Source organism: Cervus elaphus, chromosome 18, assembly GCF_910594005.1.
Source record: "Cervus elaphus chromosome 18, mCerEla1.1, whole genome shotgun sequence".
In the NCBI taxonomy this organism is placed as follows: domain Eukaryota; kingdom Metazoa; phylum Chordata; class Mammalia; order Artiodactyla; family Cervidae; genus Cervus; species Cervus elaphus.
The window spans coordinates 100,278,336-100,300,612 of record NC_057832.1 but is presented as its reverse complement, the minus strand read 5'-3'; the positions used below and the strand labels follow the sequence as shown (position 1 = coordinate 100,300,612).

The window sequence follows — 22,277 nt, the reverse complement described above, 5'->3', positions numbered from 1 at the left end:
TGGTCCCGGCCTCCCCAGAGGGCAAAATTCAGGTCATAGTTCTCAGGGAATGAGTTTTGAGACATTTTCTTGTGGCATACTCCCTTCAAGGAAGGGCTAGAGATATTCAGGGGGCACCATAAATCCTGGGTTTTGAACAACAAGCAAGACTACTTTGGACCTCCTTAAGCCTTTCTCTGCCATATTTAGGATCTGATCCTTGCAGTTAGTCCCCATTCAAGGAGTTGTTTCCCATGAAGGCTTAACATATGTATACATTTAACAGACATATGCAACCTCTCCCCATATATCACAGCCAATCCTAGGCATGTGCCCGCCTGTCCCTGGCCATGACTCACTCGCATTAGCTAAGTGCTCTGCCTCCCCGTTTATGCGTCAACATAATCTGACTGTGTGGGAGACGTGCCAAGGACCAAGTTCTTTCCAGCCCCGCCCCTGGGGTGCAGCAGACTGAGGTACCTCCAAAGCCTGACTTCCAGTTCCTGTTAAGATCCACACCAATGCAGAAGATTCCCGGTCTGCTGGACTTGTTCTTCCGCCACAAGCGGTTCTGAAAAAGTGCAGGGCACGTGACTCATTCACTGAGCCCTTTCTGGGTGGGAGCCTCTGACATCCTCATCTAGGAAGCGGGTCTGGTGGGACAGGGAGGGACGAAAGGAAGGAATCTCTAGGGCAGGATGGGGCTCGCATACTGAGCCACGGCTGCAGATCAAATGCTTTGTGGTTAAAGCTGGGGTATGGCGAGAAGCTTGAGCACAGCCAAATAACAGTGGACTTCCCCGGGCAGTCGGAGGGCAACAGTTGCAGCCACAGCACCTGAGCAGCCCGCCTGCCTCACTGAGACGCTGCAAGGAGCCCCCAAAGGGTCTGTCCCCAGGGAACCTCAGCAGAGCATCCCACAGACACCGTGACCTTTCTTTCCCCCATCCCCCCCAGAGCTGACCCCTGATCCCTAAGCCCCTCCCTCTCAGGTGCTCTCACCATGCTGTGGGTATAAGCAAACCCATCGGGATTAGAGACGATCTCCAGGAAGATGTCCATGGTGTTCAGTACATCTGTTACGACGCGGTCTTTGCTGTATTCACTGACAATCTGCAAGAAAGGGCCGAGTGGGTATAGACTGAGGGACGGGGGCCCTGGTGGGCTCTCCTCCAGAGGAGGACAGCGGTACAGCCACCGGCTACAGGCAGGGGTGGCATCAGGTCATCAGGTTCATCCTTGTGAAGAACCGCAAGCTTGGATTTTCAACAACTAGAAGGTGGGGGCTCTGGGCTGCAAGTGGCCAGAACACACGGCAGCTATTCCACAGGAGAGGTGTGCAGAAAGCACCCCAAGTCAGATGAACCAAGTAAGTTTTCAACTGGAGGCGCCCTTAAATAGTTGAGCCGCTCCAACCCTCCACCCCATCCCAGCTCCCACGGTCCATGCTGACCTTCCTGGCAATCCAGATGCCGGTGGCATGGGTGATCCACTCCCGGGAATGGATTCCAGAATCAATCCAGATGGCCGGGCGCCGAGAACCTCCAGTGCTGAACTGGGGAAAAGCACCAGGCCCCACACAAGTTTGAACCACAACAGCTACAGGGCTGTCCCCAGACTGCCTGGAAGGAGGCCCCAGATTTATCTTCAGTGCCTGGGGTGGCTCACTGTTCCTGAGAGGGGGGTCATATGAGCAGGTACATGTGTAGGAGCCCATGGAAAGTGCACACATGTGGGGACCTTGGCAACATAGTGATGCTCTTGCGGGGCAAATCGATCTAGTCAGAAACACAGAATTGCCCAGGTCTGCAAGTGTTTTAGACTAGTGCTTCTCAAACTTTCAAGGACATGTGAATCCTCCAGGGATGTTACTAAAATGCAGATTCTGATGTAGTAGATCTGAGAGGTGAGGTTGGTAATTTCTAACAAACTCAGAAACTCTGCTCCTGCGGGTCCAGGGGCTACCCTGAGTAGCGAGAGCTTAGACAACATTACAGAGAGAACACAGCCAGCCCTTATGAGAAATCATAGCAGGTACAGGTGAAGTTAAGTCCCGGGTTAGCCAAGACCAAATGACCCTTCAGAAGAGTCCCCCAGGGCACTTCTGAGGACAGCAGTGTCTGTCTTCTCTGACAGCTGTGTGTCAAATGACCTGCGTGGTCCATGCTCCCGAGTGCCCTTCAGGGCACATACGAGGAATTGTTTTCCGGTATGCTTCACACTTCCACCTATCCTGCCGCCTTCATGGCCAAGGGCACTGCTGCCACCAAGTTTACTGGAACTGTGTTTCCAGTGGGCTCTGTGAAGGGCTAGAAGGTCTCCTCATAGACTCAGGCCTATCCGTGGGGCTGCCTAAGCCAGAGGGCCTCAGTCATTTGTAAATGAGGCCTCTGTGTACCTCTCTTCCCATTGACCAGATGAAGCAGCTGAGTTAACAGGAAGAATGCTGATTCACTCACACTCACATCCCAAGTTCAAGGTGATGACTGCCATTCTGCAGTTCCATCTCCTTAACAAACCTCCGCCCAGATTCCTGACCCAGGACATGCCGGGGTCACTGCACTGCCAACTGTCCACACCTACAAGGGGTGGGTCCCTGAACACTACCATCCCAAAGCTTGTGCATCACCTCAGGACAGGAGCGTGCACATCTCTCTCCCTAAACAGACTGGCTGACTCCCACCCAGTCACAACCCCACATGAGCTCAGTCTTATGCCAGAGGCATACTGTCTAGTGGTCAACACTGCCAGCTTTTACCTTCAGAACAAGGATGGACCGATTTTCAAAGCTGTGGCCAATCTGAAGTTTTGAGACAATATCTGAATGCTCAGTTACAAAGTTGTCAATCCAGGTATAGATCTGAAAGGAATGAAGTTTCTCAGATGGGCAGTTAAGCCGGGAGGGAGCAAACCCCAGGGTCTCTCTGAATATTCTCCTTCCCTGATCCTACCACCATCTTTAATGCTTTCCCACCTCCCTTGAGGACCTAAAAGAACTGCAAAAATCAAAGACTACCTCCAGGTCTAAGGCAGGAGCTGTGGTCAGCCTGGATTCCCAGACTTCTCACCTCCGTGCAGGGCTATGCCTTTGCCTGGAAGAGCATCACGTGCTGAGCCTACTCAGTCCCCTAGGGTTAGCCTGCAAGGCTGTCTCTGGCTGGAAGTTTCTCTTACTTCCATTTTATTGGCCCCTTCAATCCACTTACAGATCTCATAGTCCTTGCAGTGTTGTTTTTCGTCATCCTGCCCCTTTTAGATTCTAAGCATCTTGAAGGCAGGATTATTTATTCAGACATCAATAACTTTCTCCCAGTGTCTGCTCTACACTCTCCAGGCATCAGCTCACAGTCTCCTATAGCCCCAGAGGCCTGAGTCTGGACAACCCGAGGGTCCAAGAGGACAGCAGAGTCTAGAGCCTGACGGGGCAGACCCACCTCCTCCAGGGTGTGGTAAGAGGAGTAACTGAAGCTGCTGGTGCTTCGCTCCAACCGGCGGGATTTCGCCATGGCTTCTCTCTCCTCGTCCAGCAGCACCTGGGAGGCAGAAGCACATGCTAGAAGGGAAGGGGAGGCTGGGCCAGCAAGTCACTTCTGGGCCCTGCCTCATCTGGCTGCACAAAGACAGCGTCGACATAGCAGAATGAGCCACCATGAGTGTGAGCTGTGCAACAGGAGATGCCAGGTTGCGGATGATTCTTCTGCTTGGCAAGCTGGCATTCATCCTGCCTTTTCCCAAACGAGCACAGGACAAGGAGTCTGGAGAATGTGGTCCTAAGTCTGCCACTGCCACTAACTTGCTGTGGAACCTTAACCTCGGTTTCCTCAGCTTGAAAATCGGGACTTGCCTTGCCCATTTCAATATGATAAAATGTGATAACAGATACCAAAGTGCTTTGGAAAAGATGCTCATGGGCTGCTGCCAACATTGCTTTTGCCCTCTGTGAACGCTCTGTTGAGCGAAAGCCCAAACTGAACTATGTACACTGACCCCTGGGAGAGCAGAGGGCCCACCTGACCTACATCATGCACTCTACTCCAGGAAGTAGCCCTGACAGCTGACGTCCAAGCCATTTGAAAAGCCTGTCCAAATCATTTTACCTAACGTGCCAACAGTCTTTCACTCACCGTTTTAACTGCTTCTTAAACACAAGTGCAGATGAGCCAAAGCAGCCTCCTTACTTGAGTGGCAATTGGGAGCTGGCACTCAGTCCTTCTGTGGTACTTCCCTCAAAGAGGGCAGTACAGTGCCTGAGTTGAATTGACCTCCCACATCATCCTGGTGCATTTTCCCCACTTTTGGAGTCAGTGAAACGGGCAGGTGCCCTTCATCCTAAACTCATACCCTTACATTGTCACCCAGGGAGGAAGACACCCCAGGACTCAGCAATGACTACAGTATGGGAGGGGTCTGGGCCCCTTTGCCACAAAAGGGAAAGCAAAGGCCCTCAACCCAAAGTCACCCTGGTTTGCCCCTCTGAGGTTGTTGTTTAGTCACTCAGTCGTGTCCAACTCTTTGCCACCCCATGGACTGTAGCTCACCAGGCTCCTTTGTCCACAGGATTTCCCAGGCAAGAACAGTGAAATGGGTTGCCATTTTCTTCTCCAGGGCAACTTCTCCACCCAGGGATTGAACCTGTGTCTCCTGCAATGGCAGGCAGATTCTTCACCACTGAGCCAGTGGGGAAATCCGTGCACCTCTGGGTCACAAGTAAATCCTAACAATGCCTTGCTTCAGGCCAGGGCCTTTTAGTTTACTAAGCATCTTAATACTCATCATCTCAGTTGATCTTATGACCTGATGACAGGGCAAGAATTAACTATTCATGTTTTAGAGATAAAGCAAACTAGAGAGATAAACAGACTTAACAGCAAAGCTAACAAGGGACAGAGATGAGATAAAAATCCAGATATCCTAGTTTCTAGCACTATGTCCCTTAAGGCCATCTGGCTAGCAAAATTAAAGGCAAATAAGAATCACACACACACACACACACACACATCTGTGTGTGTGTGTGTGTATGTGTTTGTACAGAGAGGGAGAAAGAGAAAGCACATGTATAAAATATTAACAACAGGTGAGAAGTCCATCATACTATTCTTATAATTTAAAAGTGCTTTAAAATAATGAAAAGGCAATACCCCAAGCATAGGAAAACAAGACAGTAAAATGCCAGAAAAAATTTACCCAAATGCTAACATGATTGTTAGGATAGAAAGCTTATGATTTTAAGCAATTTTTCCTTTTCTCTATTTTTACATTTTTGGCAACGTGCTCATATTACTTCAGTAAGTAAAATCTTCTAAATGAATAAATACTAAAATAAAGGCAAAAATGCCCCAATGTCTAAAAATGAAGGAGCAGCCATCCATGGAGTCTCCAGTCCGAGGGCTAGAAGACAGCCCCTCTCCATCCTCACCTGCTGAGGCCGAGGTCATTATTGGGTGACACTCTCACCCCACTCCCCCTGTTGGCTTACTCACATTCCTCAAATTCACAAATTTTAAAATGGGAGTGGAAATCAAAGTTTGGGGGCTCATTTCTTTTTGAGCACCAACTACACATGTAGCGTTTATAGTTGTGATGTTTTCTAGCTAAACTGGCTGGGCTGGGGACATTCCCACTTGGGCAAAGCAGGGATTGCTGGTTTAGAGAGAGACGGCTGGAGGAGCCCCAATCCTCACTGGCACAAGCACCATCCTGGGAAGTCCTAACAAAGGAAATTTGTCTTCTTCCCAGAAAATTGACAGAAATCTCAGCAGCCCCCATGACCGATGTGTGCCTGTCACCATAGGCCAGGCACGACCAGCTGCAGTGAGCAGCTGCAGAAAGAGCAGGTCGGGCCGACGTACCCGGAGTCAAGGCCGGTTCTGTCCCCTGCTGGTCCCACCGCCATGAAGTTAAAGGACTAACTTCCTAGGGGTGGAGGTGGTGGGTGAAGATGGAGGAGAGAGAAGACAGGACTGGAGGACCCAGTTCTTTCTACACAGCCCAGGGGCACCCACAGGAAGAGAGTTCCCACAGGGTTGTCCTTTGTTCTACACAGCAGCTTGGAGGCAAATGGGAACTCGGCACCCAACTGCAAATAACTTTCCAAACACCCTCACAGCCTTGTGAATGGATGTGACACCCGCTTACAAATTGGAAATGCTCAGCCCTCACAGCTGGGCCCTGGATTCCAGGAACATGAATCTGTCCTGGCCTGAGAAATACACAGATGTTTGCTCCCTTCACAGGGCTGAGGGGAGGGAAGGGGAGGAAGGGGAGGGGAGATCTAAGAATGCAGTCTTGTCTCACCACAGCCCTATCAGGCTTCTTGGAGAAAAAAAAGACTCAGAAGTAAGCCATTTGCCTCCCTGGAAGCCATAACCTGACAGAAAAAGTAATACCTTGGTGTAAATTAATTTATGACAGGAGTAAGGAAGGATGGGGACATTAAGAACTGCACCTCCAAGATGGGGGGGTGGGGTGGGGGCGGGGAGCAGACTGAGGGCCCCAAAGGTGAGGATGACACCTGAAAGGAATCTGCATTCACAGCTCTCTCCAACCACAGATGTGAAATGGAAGCAGCTCCCAGAAGCGGTGGGTGGGGGACAGGAGACGCCTCTAACACGGCTCTGTGAGGACAGCAGTCACTGCTCCTCACCCACCCCGACCTCTTCTGCAGGCCTAACATCTGTAGAGGTAGCTGCATGGCTGGTGGCAACCACAGTCCATGCCCATGCTGGAATGTGGGGCTGGGAGGGTACAGATCTGGGGTTGTTAGAATGAACCCTTCGGAAGCCAAGACTGAACTGGGACTTCACTGTCCTAAAGGCAAAGTTAAAACACCATGTGAACAACAGTGACACCACTGAGGAGGCAGATGGCATAGGAGTAAAGAGCCCAGGGCCTGGAGTCAGGCTATCTCAGGTTAAATCCTTTGTTGTCACTGACTTGGGCAAATGACTAAGTTCTCTGTGCCTTGGTCTCCAAATTACGAATTTTTCTGAGCTTTCATAAAATGGAGATCATGTTAACATGTACTTTCACACATACTTGAAGTGTTCTTGTGAGGATTAGAAGGGTGAATACATGTAAACTGCTTAGAACATTGCCTAGCACGCAGTAAATGCCAGCTATGATGACGAGGGACAACAACGGGACAACAGTAACACTCGAGGTGACTCCAGGACTCTGTGGTGGAATAGTCATTACAGGGCATAACCAGGAAACCTGGGTTCCTCAGAAACCTGGTGTCTGCAGGACTTGGACAGCAGTTTGCTCCCATTAGTGGTCACTTGGGTGAGTCAGACAGTCCCTGCCCCTCCGCTCCGCAGGACCAACAGAGGGGCTGGCCCTTCTGTCCCTGTCTCCCCACCCCCTGGACCCTCCTCAACCCTCACCCCCCAGACAGCCAGCCTCTGCCTCTCCCTCAGGGGCTTGCCCATGATTCCTTCCTTTCTTCACCTATTCCTGGCCTTCTCTCCTCTTTAGAGCTGCCACCCACCCCGACCCCAGCCAATACAATCCCACATTTTAATCTCTTCTATTCAGCAGACTGGGCTCCCCAGGTGGTGCTAGTGGTAAAGAATCCAGCTGCCAGTGCAGGAGATATAAGAGACTTGGGTTTGATCCCTGGGTTGGGAAGATCGCCTGGAGGAGGGCACGGCAACCCACTCCACTGCTCTTGCCTGGAGAATCCCATGGACAGAGGCGGGCTACAGTCCATGAGGTCACCATGAGTCAGACATGACTGAAGTGACTTAGCATGCACATACATTCAGCAGAGGAACGTCTGTGATGCACATGCTGGGCACTAAAGACACAGCAGTCAACAAAACAAAACTGCCTGCCCTCAGGGAGCCCTGCAATCTGGTAGGGGAGACAGACGATAAACAAGACAAAGAAGTGAACTATATAGGATATTAGAAGGCCACGGTGTCAAGAAGAAAAGTGAGGGAGGGAACTGGAGGAATGTGGGAGAAAGGTACAACTTAACATAAGGTGAAAAGTTGACATGTAAGTCAAGTTTTGAAAGCAGTGAGGGAGTGAGCCACATGCTGATATTTGCAGGATCAGCATTGCAGCAATATAGGGCCAGCAAGTGCAAAGGCCCTGAGGTATGATCCTAGCCAAAGGCATTGAAGCAAGGATAGCTCAGGCAAGCTGGAGGAATGTCAAGAAGGTGCTGGTGCCTGAAGCAGAGTGAGCAAGAGTCAGCAGTGCAGGACAGCACATGGATCATGTAGAACCTTATCGCAGTTTTAAGGACTTTGGCTTTTACTGTGAATGAGGTGGGGAGACACGGAGGGTTTTAAGCAGAGGACTGATGTAACAGGACTTGCATACTTTTAAAGAACACCTCTCACTGCTGTGTTGAGACTAGGCAATAAGGAGGCAAGGGTGGAATCATGGAGAACAGTTAGGAAACTACTAGAATATTCCAGGTGAGGGCTGATGGGGTGTTGACCCATGGTGCTAGCATAGGATCTGCAAGATACATCTCTCTACCAGAAGGGAGAACTGATAGGATTTGCTAATGGACTGTCTGTGGGACAGACCACCTGACCTGCCTCTTGAGAAATCTGTATGCAGGTCAGGAAGCAATAGTTAGAACGGGACATGGAAAAACAGACTGGTTCCAAATAGGAAAAGGAGTATGTCAAGGATGTATATCGTCACCCTGCTTATTTAACTTATATGCAGAGTACATCATGAGAAACGCTGGGCTGGATGAAACACAAGCTGGAATCAAGATTGCTGGGAGAAATACCAAAAATCTCAGATATGCAGATGACACCACCCTTGTGGCATAAAGTGAAGAAGAACTTAAGAGCCTCTTGATGAAAGTGAAAGAGCAGAGTGAAAAAGTTGGCTTAAAGCTCAGCATTCAGAAAACAAAGATCATGGCATCTGGTCCCATCACTTCATGGCAAATAGATGGAGAAACAGTGGAAACAGTGGCAGACTTCATTTTGGGGGGCTCCAAAATCACTGCAGATGGTAACTGCAGCCATGAAATTAAAAGACGCTTACTCCTTGGAAGGAAAGTTATATGACCAACCTAGACAGCATATTAAAAAGCAGAGACATTACCTTGCCAACAGAGATCCGTCTAGTCAAGGCTATGGTTTCTCCAGTAGTCATGTATGGATGTGAGAGTTGGACTATAAAGAAAGCTGAGCGCAGAAGAATTGATGCTTTTGAACTGTGGTGTTGGAGAAGACTCTTGAGAGTCCCTTGGACTGCAAGGAGATCAAACCAGTCCATCCTAAAGGAGATCAGTCCTGAATGTTCATTGGAAGGACTGATGTTGAAGCTGAAACTCCAATAGTTTGGCCACCTGATGTGAAGAGCTGACTCGTTTGACAAGACCCTGATGTTGGGAGGGATTGGGGGCAGGAGGAGAAGGGGACGACAGAGGATGAGATGGTTGGATGGCATCACCGACTCAATGGACATGAGTTTGAGTAAACTCCGGGAGTTGGTGATGGACAGGGAGGCCTGGTGTGCTGCAGTCCATGGGGTCGCAAAGAGTCGGACACGACTGAGCGACTGGACTGAACTGAAGAACTGTCTGTGGGATGTGAGAAAAAGAGTCAAGGATGACTCCAGGTTTCTTGTCTGAGGGACGAGAGGACGGCATTGCCATTTGCTGCACTGGGGGAGGCTGTGGAGGAGCAGGCCAGGAGAGCTGGGTTTGTACCTGTGAAGTCTGAGATGCCAATTAGACACCCAGGTAGAAATGCCAAGTAGATGGTCAGAGATGTGAGCCTGGAGTTCAGATTGGATATGAGAGGCTGGCTGGAGCTACCAACAGGGGAGTGCTCAGGAGGTGGAAGGTATTCAATTCCATGATCCTGAAAGAGGGGACAGAGAAGAGGTCGAAGGACAGAGCTGGGAAACAGGAGAACAATGGGCAGAGGAGCAGCCAGTAAGATGGGACGACCCAGGAGAATGCAGTGTCCCGGAACTCCAGAGAGGAGAGAGTGATAGGTCGGGCTAAAAGCTGGAAGAATGATGCACACTCAGAGCTGACTGCTGAGGGAACCTGGGAGCTGTGTGTGACACTGTGTGTGACAATTGGGGTGAAGCTAGGGGTGGACAGTTTACCCAAGAAGAGGGATGAAGATGGCATGTAGAGTCAACATTTCCCGGAGTTCTGCTCTTGGAATAAGAGAAGTGGGGTGATAGCTGGAGGTTGGGGGAAGGGATCAAGAGAGGACCTTTTTAAGATGAGAGAAATAACTCTATATTTGTATGCTAATGGGAATGATCCAGGAGAGAGGGGAAAATTGGCCAAGCAGTATTTACACTAAATTGTATTTTACTCTAGAGCGTGCTCGGAGCATGGGTGATTTTTGTTTTCTCCTTTGTGCTTTCCCCTATTTTCCGAATTATCTACCATGAATATTTATTAATTTTGTAATCAGAAAAAAAGCCATTAAAATCCACAGAGCTGATTGCTCAAGTGAAGCCTTTCCATGGTGACTCATCCCAGGGAAAAAAAAAAAAGAGAAAAAAAACCAAAGGGCTAAAAAGAATGAGGAGGTGAAGAAAAATTAAATGCAAATAGAGCTCACTCAGAATCAGATAATTTCTTTTCTGGCCCACTGCAATTTCCTCACCACCCTCCTGCCTGTCAGTCTCTCCCTGCTCCTGTCCCCAACTCAACACTGTCAACATTGTCACTGTCAGAAGGATTTTTCTTAAATGCAAATCTGATCATGTCAGAGCCCTCCGAAGGCTCCCCCACGGTTTTCGGGATTTTCTCTCGACCTTTTCACCTGGTGGAGGGTGCCCTTTGTGCTCTGGTCTGGCCTCATTGCCAATCATGGGCCCCTTCCCCTCCCCGGCCCTCCCTTCTCCTGCTCTTCAGCCACACCGTAATTGCCGCCTTCTCAGAGCCTCAGAGCGACCATGCAGTGCCTCTTGTACTCGCTCCCATAGCAACCTGCTCCACTCCATCAGCGCATCATCCACTCCATTGTAATCACTGATTTACTCCCCTCCGCTTCCCCACCCCCACAGCACTCCAGCTCCCCTGGATACAGGGACTGGATTTCTTTATCTTTGTTTTTCCAGTACCTTGCTTAATACCCAGCACACAGTTGGCATCTCTGTATCTGTGGGTGGAATGAATGAGTCCACCTAGTCTATCTCAAGCAGCTTTCTGATCACAAGACAGGAGGGAGTAGGGGGCACTTCCCTTCCTCAAAAATCTCCAGCATCTCCGGCCAAGGTGAAAGCTGGGATCAAGGTTTTTCACACTTTCTCTCAGCCTGGTACTAACCAGCAAACATACCCTCTTTCCTTTCCTTCTCACAACCATTAAGTGAAGTAACATTTACTAGCGCTGTGCTGTGCTTGGTCACTCAGTCATGTCTGACTCTTTGCAACCCCATGGACTGTAGCCCACCAGGCTCCTCTATCTATGGGATTCTCCAGGCAAGAATACTGGAGTGGGTTATCATGCACTCCTCCAGGGGATCTTCCCAACCCAGGGATGGAACCCAGGTCTGCCGCATTGCAGGTGGATTCTTTACTGTCTGAGCCACCTGGGAAGCCCAAGAATACTGGAGTGGGTAGCCTATCCCTTCTCCAAGGGATCTTCCCGACCCAGGAATCGAACCGGGGTCTCCTGCATTGCAGGCGGATTCTTTTCAGCTGAGCTACCAGGGAAGCCATTTTCTAAGTCCTACCTAAATGGCAGGCCCTATGGTAGATGCTGGAGTATAAAGATAGATAAGGCAAATGATTCTATACCTTGAGGGGTTTGGGGAGGGGACTCTTGAGACAAAGACCAATGTATTAATCAGGTCTCTCTGGGAACGTTTTTCCTGAACCTGCCAATAGAGCAATTCGTTCAGCACACAGTTGCTGAGGGTCCCGTGCAGGAGACACTATGCCAAACACTGGGGTGAGAAGATCCAGAAGACAGAAAGCAATCGGGCCTGTGCGTCAATAACTAAACCATGAGACTGGAGGCCAGCAAACTGAGTGGTGCAAAGCCCTTCCCTCCTGTTAATGCCTCTGAGTTTCCCTCCTCATGGACACCTTCCCCCATCATCACCATAAATCAACTCAAAACAGCAGCCTCCCCCCAGCCCCAGCTTCCTGGAAGCCAAAATGTGATCTCAAGTACCACAATCAGTACTTGATGCATTGCAGACAGAGCAAGTTGCTGGTGAAAATCCTGCCTGACTGGGTTAGCACCCAGAGTCCAGGGCATTCTACCAAGAGGCAGTGAAAAGCTCCTCTTTCCCTGTCCTTAAAGGGAATCCAAGACTGGGGGTGACAGGAGAGGACAGCCCCGGAGGAGCCAGTGATGCAGGGAGACTCCCAGGTGCCTCTGGGGCCACTCCTGATACACAAAAATCAACAGAAAAATTTTAGAGACCTTTTCATATCTGTTTGCCAAATAATGCAGAGTCTCCAGGGCAGGGCAGACGCAGGGAAATGCAAACTTTGAAATGCAGGCACGGGCGGAAAATAAGAATTGAGCACTGAATTTTTTGATGTGGTAGCCTCTCTTGTCTACGGGAGTTTCCCCATTTATGTTTGTCAGGGATTTAATTGGGCAAAGAGCCTACTCCCATATGTTGAGCAGGAAACAGATGTGCCTGAGGAGGAGGAAAGGTCTTTGAATGGACCAGAGTGCCCCACCCCTGTGCTTGCATGAAAAGGAATGCACCTAATGCGTTTATCCCCTGGCAGGCGGTGAGTGTGTGCACTCCGGGGACTGTGTGTTCCCACACTCAGAGCCCGTAGAGGAGACTGGCGGCAGCACAACATGGCTGGGCAGGAACCTGTGTGCATACAAATCTGCAGGTTCGCAACAGCATCTGCAGAGGGGTGCAGCCAGAGAGGTCCAATCCAGTGATGCCCCACAAGAATCATTTTAGGAAAGAGGCTCCTTGCAGGTATTCTGGAAGACAGATCAATTAAAACAGAATTTCATGATGTTCAGAAAAGATGCCGTTAAGACACAGCAACGAGTGAGGGTGGGGAGAGAATGGGGTGCCTGGAATGAAGTCTCCCTTCACCCTCACCAAGGGCAGGTCTGTAGTCACTTTCTCCCAGAACTGTTCTTCTGGGAGAGTCCTGCCCGGGAGAGACGCCCGGTACTGAGAGCCGGCGTTGGAGGTGGCAGGAAGGGAACCACAGCAGGGTTCACAGGAGCGTCTTGGCTCAGCTCTTCCTGCTTCTCTGGAGTGAAGGAATTCCCTGCTATCGAATGGGTGAGACACACCAGGACAGGAAGGCGCAGTCAGAAAAGCAGAGGGAGCCGTCCAGAAGAGCCCTCCCCGCCCTCAGCGCCTAGGAGAGACCTGAGCGGCTCCCTCCTGCCTCTCTTCTCCCTGTCTTCTCCTTTGCCATGCACTACAGATGCCTCCATAAGAGAACTCTTAAAAACACAACAAACTAGTGAATATAACAAAGGAGAAGCAGATTCACAGATCTAGAGAACAAACTGGCGGTTAGCTAGTGGACTGCAAGGGAACAAGACAGAGGCAGAGGAGTGAGAAGCAGTGTGAGTGAGAGTGAAAGATAGGCCCTGCGACGTGGTGTACAAGGCATACAGCCAATAAGTTTTGTAGTTACTAAAAGTGGAAAGCAACCTTTAAAACTGTATAAAGTTTAAAAAAAATTTTTTTTTCGTTGAAGAGGGCTCCACAAGCTACCCTGACATTACCACACTGTGAATTATGAACTCTTTCTTAGATTTTTCTTACATTTAAATTTTTTAGAAAGATCTTTTTTAGATTTAAATTTTCTTTGACTAGTGTGAGGTTTCATTCCTTTCCTGGAAGGTTCACAAAAATGCAGATGGAACTCCAGAAAGAAAACATCCATTTTAGCCTTGGGTGTTTTTTCTCCAGGTTGGGCCCAAACCTGCAAGGGAGGTGAACGTGAGTCCCTCAGCCTCAGTGTTGGGGCAGGACCTCACCTGGATGTCCTTTATCATGATGTTGTAAGCAAGGCCGTGAGACTCCAGGTAAGCTTTGACGTCTTTCAATTCAGAGAAGGGAACCCTCATGTCCACAGGGAGGCTGGGCCTGGCTGGGCCACGCCAGAAGTCCACCTTGGTCACAAAGGAGAAAAAACAATAGGCACGTGTATCACACATCCTGCAGGCACCCAGAGAACCGATAATCTTCTCTTACATGGTTGAAAGGGCCCTGGTTCCAAAATGAAACCCCTAAGGCAGAGCAGAAAGACAGAGACAAACAAAACCCCCAGGTCATGGAGTTTCCTTCCAAAGGTAAGATGGCTTATCATCTGGGACATTCACATGGTCAAGAACACTGGGGAGAAGAGGGAGACATCACTGCCCCCGAGCTCTAAAGGGGTGGGAGAGGCCCGACCTGGAGCCCCGTGCTGTCCGATTTGCAGTTTGTGAAAGGGAGAGAATTATTGTGAAGTGTGCTGAGTCCTGGTTGATAGGGGCACTCACACAAATAAGATGGTGGGCTTTGGGGCACATCCAGAAATATCTGGTTGTTTCAACAGCCCTCAGGCCAAACCCTTATGTATTGAAGAAAACGTCTTGCCTAGTGGAATACTTGCGGAGGACACACATTCTCAGAAACCAGGGCTCAGGCTGAGGGACGAGCCCAGATAAAACAGGTTTGCCAAGCTAAGCCATTTCAGGCGGGAAGCAGATGTGTCCCGTGCGTGCGGCATGTTATCCCACCCAGAGACTCATGCACCTCTCGTGTGGCTTTAGGACCTTCCAGCCGTTTTCAGAGCAGCCCTCCCTTACAGGGCAGAGGGGAAAGCCAAGCAGGGCTGTCCCACCTTCTGGGCCAGTGTTCCCAGCCTCTCCTGAAGAGGAGCCACACTTGATTCTCCCCCAGCGCTGTCATCTCCGGCAGGCACACCCAGAGGGCCAGGTTTGGGGTGGAGGGAATGGGACAGGGAACCGAGGGTACAGGCCGCTGTGAGGGAGAAGAGGACTTGGCCCCAAGACCCGCGGATTCCTCACCTTCTGTGGCTTCAGGCCCTCCAGATCCCTGAGAAGTGAAAGCTGCTTCTCATTTTTAGCCAGGATTCGAAGAACCTGGTCACTGGAAAGACACAGAGGGGACTGAGGGAGCTTCTCAGAGGGGTTCCTGAAAGGCTGTGCTGCCTGGAGGATGCAGAGTGGAAAAGAGAACCTGGCAGGAGAGCTGGAAGGTGAGAGGACCCCTGAGCAGAAGGACCTGTAGCTCTGGGAAGCTCCAAAGTCTGAGGCCACGGGGTCTCTCCAGATCCAAAGATAGGCCACCTGGGGACTCAATAAAGCCTGTCAGTGCTGCTGATGAACCCAATGCCAAGACAGGGGAAACAGGATGGATAAGGAATGTGGTGGTAGAGAAGGGAGGAAGAAAAAAAAGGAATGAAGGAGAGAAAAGAATAGATAAAGGGAGCTGAGGTACCGATGGCGGCCCCATGTACTCTTTGTACAAGGGTCCAGGCCATGTCTGCCCCAACCTTGTGCCCCCCTGCCTTCTCCCAAGAGCTGGAGGACATGGAAGAGATGAATCTCACCCTACCTCACAGGTGGAAGCTGAGCCCCTTCCCATCCCCCTGGAGGGGGTGGGAGCCAGGGTAACTGTGCAGCCTGCAGTGTGACTTCTGGGGTCTGAGCCGGCGATGGCCATGGCTCCCTCCCTGACCGGCTCTGATACCCTGGATGATGAACCACCCCCCCCCCCAAGCTTGCATCTCCTCTTCTCCACTATGGAAATACTATGGAGTGCTCACTTTGTGGGACCTTTGGAAGGCTGATAAATCATGTCTGTAGAGGGCCTGATATGTAATATTCACACTTAATTTTACTCAAAGGAGGACAATACCACACCCACACACTAGGAACATATAGTCTTTGGGGGGTTATGACTTCTTAAAGAATCAGAGGAAAGTTATGAACACTGGAGAAAAGTAGATACACACAAAATTTTACACATGGTTTCAGGGGATTCTTGGATTCTTGGGATTCATCCAGACTAAGAACTCTAGATTTGGGGAGGAATAATAAGACAGCTGCACATCCTGCCCTCACACATGAAATTGGGAGGGGAAGGAGTAAGAAGTGGGTTCAGGATGGGAAATGAAATCCTGAATCCCTCTGCCCTGATCAGGTCCTGCTGGGCCACCAAGTCACCTGGCTCCCGCCAATCCTCTCTCCCACTAAGGAGCAGCCACTCACCCTGTGAAATTCATCTGGCCCAAAGCTGCTGCAAGGATAAAGCTGCAGGCCAGGAGTGTCTGCCTGCCCACAGGGGACAACCTGGGAACCACGCCTCCTCCAGGGGAACTCTGCATGCTTCTTCCTCCAGGCGAACTTCAGGGGTTCTCCTTGCACACAGGCATGGCCAGGCCTCAGGACAGCAGAGCACCTAAAAGCCGGCAGGCCCAGCAGAGAACATGCGTTAGGCTCTCTCTGGGGAGACCCTGCATGGGACTCCCACATGTCAGGCCTTCCAGAGGTGGGGCGTCCCTCCCCACTTCTAGGCGAGTCCTCTCCTGGGAAGGTGCGGGGGGGCAGGGGTAGGGAAAGAGGAAGTCAAGGCCTTTAGCTGTTTTCCTTCCCAGAGGTTTACTGGGCCAGCCTCTCATGAATATCGAATCCTCCATCTCCAGAGAAAGACTGAGAGAAGTCATAGGCCCAAGGAAATCGCTCCTTTCCAGTCTCCTGCTAATCTCTTCTTTGTGCTCCTTCTCCCTCCCCATCCACTCACACATATGATCCTTGAACATAAAGGTGTGGATGCCATGGAAACAACACCGGCTTTAGACAGAGCTGGGCACTCACTTCCTGTCTAAAAGATCTGGGGCAACTGACCTAGTCTCTCTAAGTCTCAATTTACTCATCAGTCAAATAGGGTTAATAATATCTCCCCTCCCTACCTCACAGGGTTTTCTGGGGGGTATTAGATGAGACAACTTGGGGGAACTGGCTTGGCAAAGCCTGCAAAATAGAAGGTCTTATTATCTCAAAGCATTAGCTCTTAGTCACAGCTGCATCTTAGGTCAGGACTCTAGCTGCAGTGGAGAGAAGGGGAGAGAAGAGAATGGAGTGAGGAACAAAGGAAATATCTATTCTATAAGGAATTCAGTGAAGGGTCCCTTTTCGCTGTCTTCAGGTGGTCACCATTATGCCAGGATAGGTAGTGCATTTTCTGCTAGACATGAAGGTCACTGCAGTCATTATTATAGTTCTCAACAGAGAGCAGAGTCAATTTCTCAGTCTGCTAAAGCCCCACACAGCCCCCTTTATGGTCTGGGAACAGTATGAATAAAGCAGAGTCCAGCATACAAAGCAATCATATTAGAAGGAGAAAGTGAAAGATGATGCCTGAATGGTAAATGATGAATCTAACAGAAAATCCGCAGGAGGTGGAGGAAAGGCAGAGACTAAATCCAACAAAGTTGTTCAGCAGAGGACGTCAACAAAAGGCCACTTAACTGTCACCGGCGATTCTCAGAAGCCCCCCTCCCCATCCATGCTTTCCCAGAATGGCCAATTAACCGGCCATGTGTGCAGAGAGGAGAGCTCTTTTATTGAGAGAATGCCCTGCTCCCACACCCCGCCGGACCTACTCCATTATCTCGCAGTTCAGCTGTTCAGACATGCCAAACTCTCCTAGAACCCTGGCTTTGAGAACTCTCAGACTGAAACATTAGCAAAGAGTTTAAGGACCTAGAAAAGAAAGCAATTAGACTTTCTACTCAAGTAACATTCAGCGTCAGTAGAAATTTGGAATAAAAGAATATACTAGTAAACAATAGCTCAGGAATTTAAAAGAAAAACAGTGGGATGGTACTAGTCACCCAAAGTACCCAGCATCTTCTTGTTCAAAAGCATCATTATAAGTCACTAATAATAAGACAACCCCTGCACTTGCTTTAGGGGTGGGGAAAGAGACAGAGAGAGATCGAGAGCAAGAGCAAAAGAGAGACAGAGGCACAGTTAAGAATTCTTGAGAATTCTACGGCAGCACATGCAATAGAACTTTCTGTGATAATGGAAATGTTCTACGTCTGCAGTATCCAATAGGATAACCACCAGTGGCTAGCATGACTGAGGAATTCCAATTTTTAATTAGCTTTAGTTGATTTAAATAATTTAAATGGCCACATGTGGCTAATGAGTGCCATATTATAAGACAGCACAGTTCTGTGGGAATTCACCAGCCCTAAGTACTGCCTCCATGGCTGGATCTGAAGCAGACACACACAGCTGTGTTTAATACCTAACACTGGCTTCTCACTCAAAATTAATTACTCATTAATTAATTTTTATGTGTAGACATTAATTAGACATTAGACAATGTCTAATTAAGTAGACACTATTTACTCAATAGATGCTTACTGAATACCTACTATGGGCCAAGCACTTGCTAAGGTGTGGAAATAAAATAGAGTGATACAGATCTGGCCCTTAGGTTTCTATTGGGGTAAGTAGACAATTGAACAGCGTACAAATAAATGTGAAAATAGACCCAGAGGAGTCGGGTGAAGAGGGAGGTGGGAGGGGGGATCGGGATGGGGAATAAGTGTAAATCTATGGCTGATTCATATCAATGTATGACAAAACCCACTGAAATGTTGTGAAGTAATTAGCCTCCAACTAATAAAAAAATTAAAAAAAAATAAAAAAAAAAAAATAAATGTGAAAATATAGCTGATGTATGTGTTACAAGGGGAAGGTACAATGTGCCAGAAGGACAGGTAGCATAGATTCCATATAGACTGAAGATGCAGGGAGAGTTACTCTAAAGAAGTTGTTAGAAGGACTTTTACCTCCTGCCATATACCTGACCAACCCTGCCCAAATGAAATAAGTAAAATGCTAGATAAAATATTTTTAATACAACTTTTCTTAATGCCTCACTGGGTTGGCATGAAAGTAAGAATGCCAAAAGATGTAAAAGCAAGACCCATGAAAGGTAAGCAAACTTTTCCCATGAAGAGTAGAGATCTTTCAACTCTAAAGAGTTCTTGATCTTCCTCCTTAGAAGAATATTCCTTGTATCTAGGGTCATTTTCCTCCCACTTGATATTTGAATGTTTCCTTTAGTGGAAAAAAAAAAAGCTCTCTTTTTATTTGTTTGAAAATTCTTTGCTTTAATTCTTGAATAAATTCTAGGTTGATTATTGTTTTTCTCGCAACACACTGAAAACATTATCCCACAGTCTTCTAACTTCCACTTTTGCAGTTAAAAGGTAATCAATTAGTCTATTTACTATTCTTTAGTATATGATCTTACCTTTGGTTGCTTTCAAGACCTCTTTGTCTTTGATGTTCTGTAGTTTTATCTTCATGTATTCTTTAGATACACAATAATGTGTCTAGGTACAAATTTCTTTTGGTTTATCCTGCTTGAGATTGGATTCCTATACCTGGGGATAGCTATCTTTCCACTATTCTCATAAATTTTTCAGTCATTATACTTTTTAACATTGGCTTTTACCCAATCTCTTTATTACCTTCTGGAATTTTATTAGGCATATGTTTTGTGCTCTCATTCTATCCTCTAAAATGTAGTCTTTCTATCATATTCCTATTTCATTGTCTCTCTGGGCTACAATCTGGATAATTTACTTATATTTAATACTGTTTCTTTAGTCCAGTTAACTGATTCTCTCATCAGCTGAGCTTAATCTGTAATTTAATCAATCTGCTAGATTTTTAACTTTCAATTTATATAGTTCATCAATTCTGAAACAACTTTTCTCTCAGATTTAAACACCCCTGCAATCCAGGAGCATCTTATAATCAGTGGCATCTTGAATGATAATTGGCAGTGTTTTTGATGGCCCATAAAATTATGCTGCATCTTACAATCTTATTTTATAGTCAGCACAATATGGTATTCCTTTTTCATTTTTTGGAAGTTCTATTTGATTCTTTTTGAGCCCAAAAGACTTGAAATTCTTATCTACTTTAGAACCTCTTGTTTGTTTTTTTAAACTTATAAGACTTAGTAATTTTATGGGACTTCCCTGGTGGTCTAGCGGCTAAGACTCTGTGCTCCCAATGCAGGGGGCCAGGGTTCAATCCCTGGTCAGGGAACTTGATCCCACATGCTGCAGCTAAGGCCGGGAACAGCCAAATAAATAAATAAAATAAATTAAAAAAAAAAAAAAAAAAAAAGACTTAGTAATTTTAGAATCTGTGTCAGATAACTGCAGTATCTGAAGATTGCCGGTCTATGTCTACTGCGTATTATTTCTGCTGGTTCTTATTCAAAGTGCATTGTTTTCTTGTGCCATCTATCTGTGAGTCAATCATTTTCTTTGGACCTTTATCTGTGGAATTCCTTTGAGGCCTAGATTGAAGTTGATCTCCTCCAGAGAGGATTTGTGTTTACTTTTATGAGTTGCCGGGGCGGGCGGGGGTGGGGGGGGCACTACCAACGTGAGATCACTCTAAATTATTTGCTTGAGTTACTTTGGACAACATAGTTAGCATAAATGTAGACCACAGACTCATGCAGAGGCTTACTTATTGTTATGAATTCTAGGAAAATACTTTTCTCTGGATTGCTTAACATCAATACTTTAAATCCTACACAATAAAGCAAGTTACTTCCAAGTGGATAATCAGAATTAGTGTTTAAGTGTTTTAACCTAGAACTGTTGGAAGAAAGGGTAGATAGTGATAATTTTCTAGACGTCAATTAAGTATGTATGTTCAATTTGCTAAAGCAGTAACTTCCAAACAGGTAGAAAGGGTAAAGATGAAATAAAATACAGGGGGAAAAATAAATCAAAAGATGAGAAAGGAAGGTTAAGAAGGCAGGGGGTAAAAGTAGGACAAAGAGAGCATAAAAAGAAGAAACTTACCTAAATATATATTTCAGTTTAAATGTAAATGATTTTAACTCTCTAGTACAAGACAAAAATTATCAGAATAGATTTTTTTAACCTAGCTATATATGTTCACACGAGCTATGCTAAAAGCATAAGAACTAAAGAAACTAAAAGTCAAAAGTGGGGGGGGAAAGATATGTCAGGTAAATGTTAACTAAAAGAAAATATCTGTAGCTTTATTAATATAAGATAAACATCAAGGCAAAAGGCACTATCAGAAACAAGAGGGTCACTACTACTTTCAATTTCCCAAGAATTTTAACATATAAAAATATTTAGGAATTATTCTAACAAATAATGTGCAATCCTTCCTGAAGATAATTATAAAGCTTTACTGAAAAATGCTAAAATTTGAAATAAATCTGAAGATATACTTTATCGTAGGATAAGAAAATTCAATGTCATAAAATTACATTCTTCCCAAATAGATTTAGAGATTCAATATAATTCCAATCAAAAACCCAACAGCCCACACAACTTCAAAAGCTGATGTAAATGTATATGAAAAAATAAAGGCCGTAAGAAGAGTCAGGCCAATCCTGGAGAACTAATTAGGAGAACTTTCTATATCAGACACTAGTACATATTATAAAACTATATGAGCCTGTGCTCTAGAGCCTGAGAACTGCAACTACTGAAGCCCATGTGTCCAAGAGCCTGTGCTCTGCAACGAGAAGCCACTGCAATGAGAAGCCACAGCATCGCAACTAGAGAGTGGCCCCCGCTCACCACAACTAGAAAAAGGCCCACACAGCACTGGAGCCCCAGCGCAGCCAAAAATAAATAAGTAAGTACAAATTTAAAAATAAAACCAAACTATAGTAATTGAGATGGCATAGTATTGGCACAGATAAACAGAACATAACAGAAACAAACTCAAGCATATTTGGAAACTTTTGTTTTTCTGCAGACTTGGCACTGCACGTCATTGTGGAACAGAAAGACTACTCAGTAAATGTTGCTGAGACAACCATAGATCTATATGAGGAAAATGGCATTAAATCTCAATCCTACCACATACAAAAATCAGTTCCAGGTAGATTAAAATACTTAAATGTAAAAGACAAACTATAACACTCTCATAAGACAACATAAACAATATTTTATGACATTGGAATAGGTAATAATTTTTCTAAATAAGAAGTGAAAGGAAAAAAATATAAAACAAAACTATAAAGTTTCCCATAAAGGGAAAAAATGAGTAAAATCAACTACATTATATTTAAGAACTTTGCAATAGAGAATAGAAAATAAGCCTCAACCTGAGAGGATTTTTTGGTAATACACAAAACTGGAAAACAATATCCATGATATAAAAAGAACATCTGTGAATCATTTTTTAATGGGCAAAGAACACAAAAATCGATTTCTCAAAAGAAGACTCACAAATGATCTATAAACATATGAAAATTATACTTAGTAATCAGGGAAAAGAAAATTAAAACCACAATGAA

The 22,277-nt window shown here is 46.8% G+C and overlaps 1 protein-coding gene across 3 annotated transcripts in view; it reads right to left on the bottom strand.

Annotated features, from left to right (window-relative positions):
- Positions 1-22,277, bottom strand: part of CPA5 (carboxypeptidase A5) — a 55,499-nt gene that overhangs the window by 5,737 nt on the left and 27,485 nt on the right. For all 3 annotated transcript variants that reach the window (XM_043873217.1, XM_043873219.1, XM_043873218.1), the window contains exons 2-9: positions 16,154-16,343; positions 14,948-15,029; positions 13,910-14,044; positions 3,414-3,512; positions 2,738-2,839; positions 1,433-1,534; positions 982-1,092; positions 460-550 (exon numbers count right to left, since the gene is read on the bottom strand). In XM_043873217.1, the coding sequence (XP_043729152.1) occupies positions 460-550; positions 982-1,092; positions 1,433-1,534; positions 2,738-2,839; positions 3,414-3,512; positions 13,910-14,044; positions 14,948-15,029; positions 16,154-16,269 (838 nt within the window). In that variant the 5' untranslated portion in view covers positions 16,270-16,343. The remainder of the gene's footprint in view (positions 1-459; positions 551-981; positions 1,093-1,432; positions 1,535-2,737; positions 2,840-3,413; positions 3,513-13,909; positions 14,045-14,947; positions 15,030-16,153; positions 16,344-22,277) is intronic.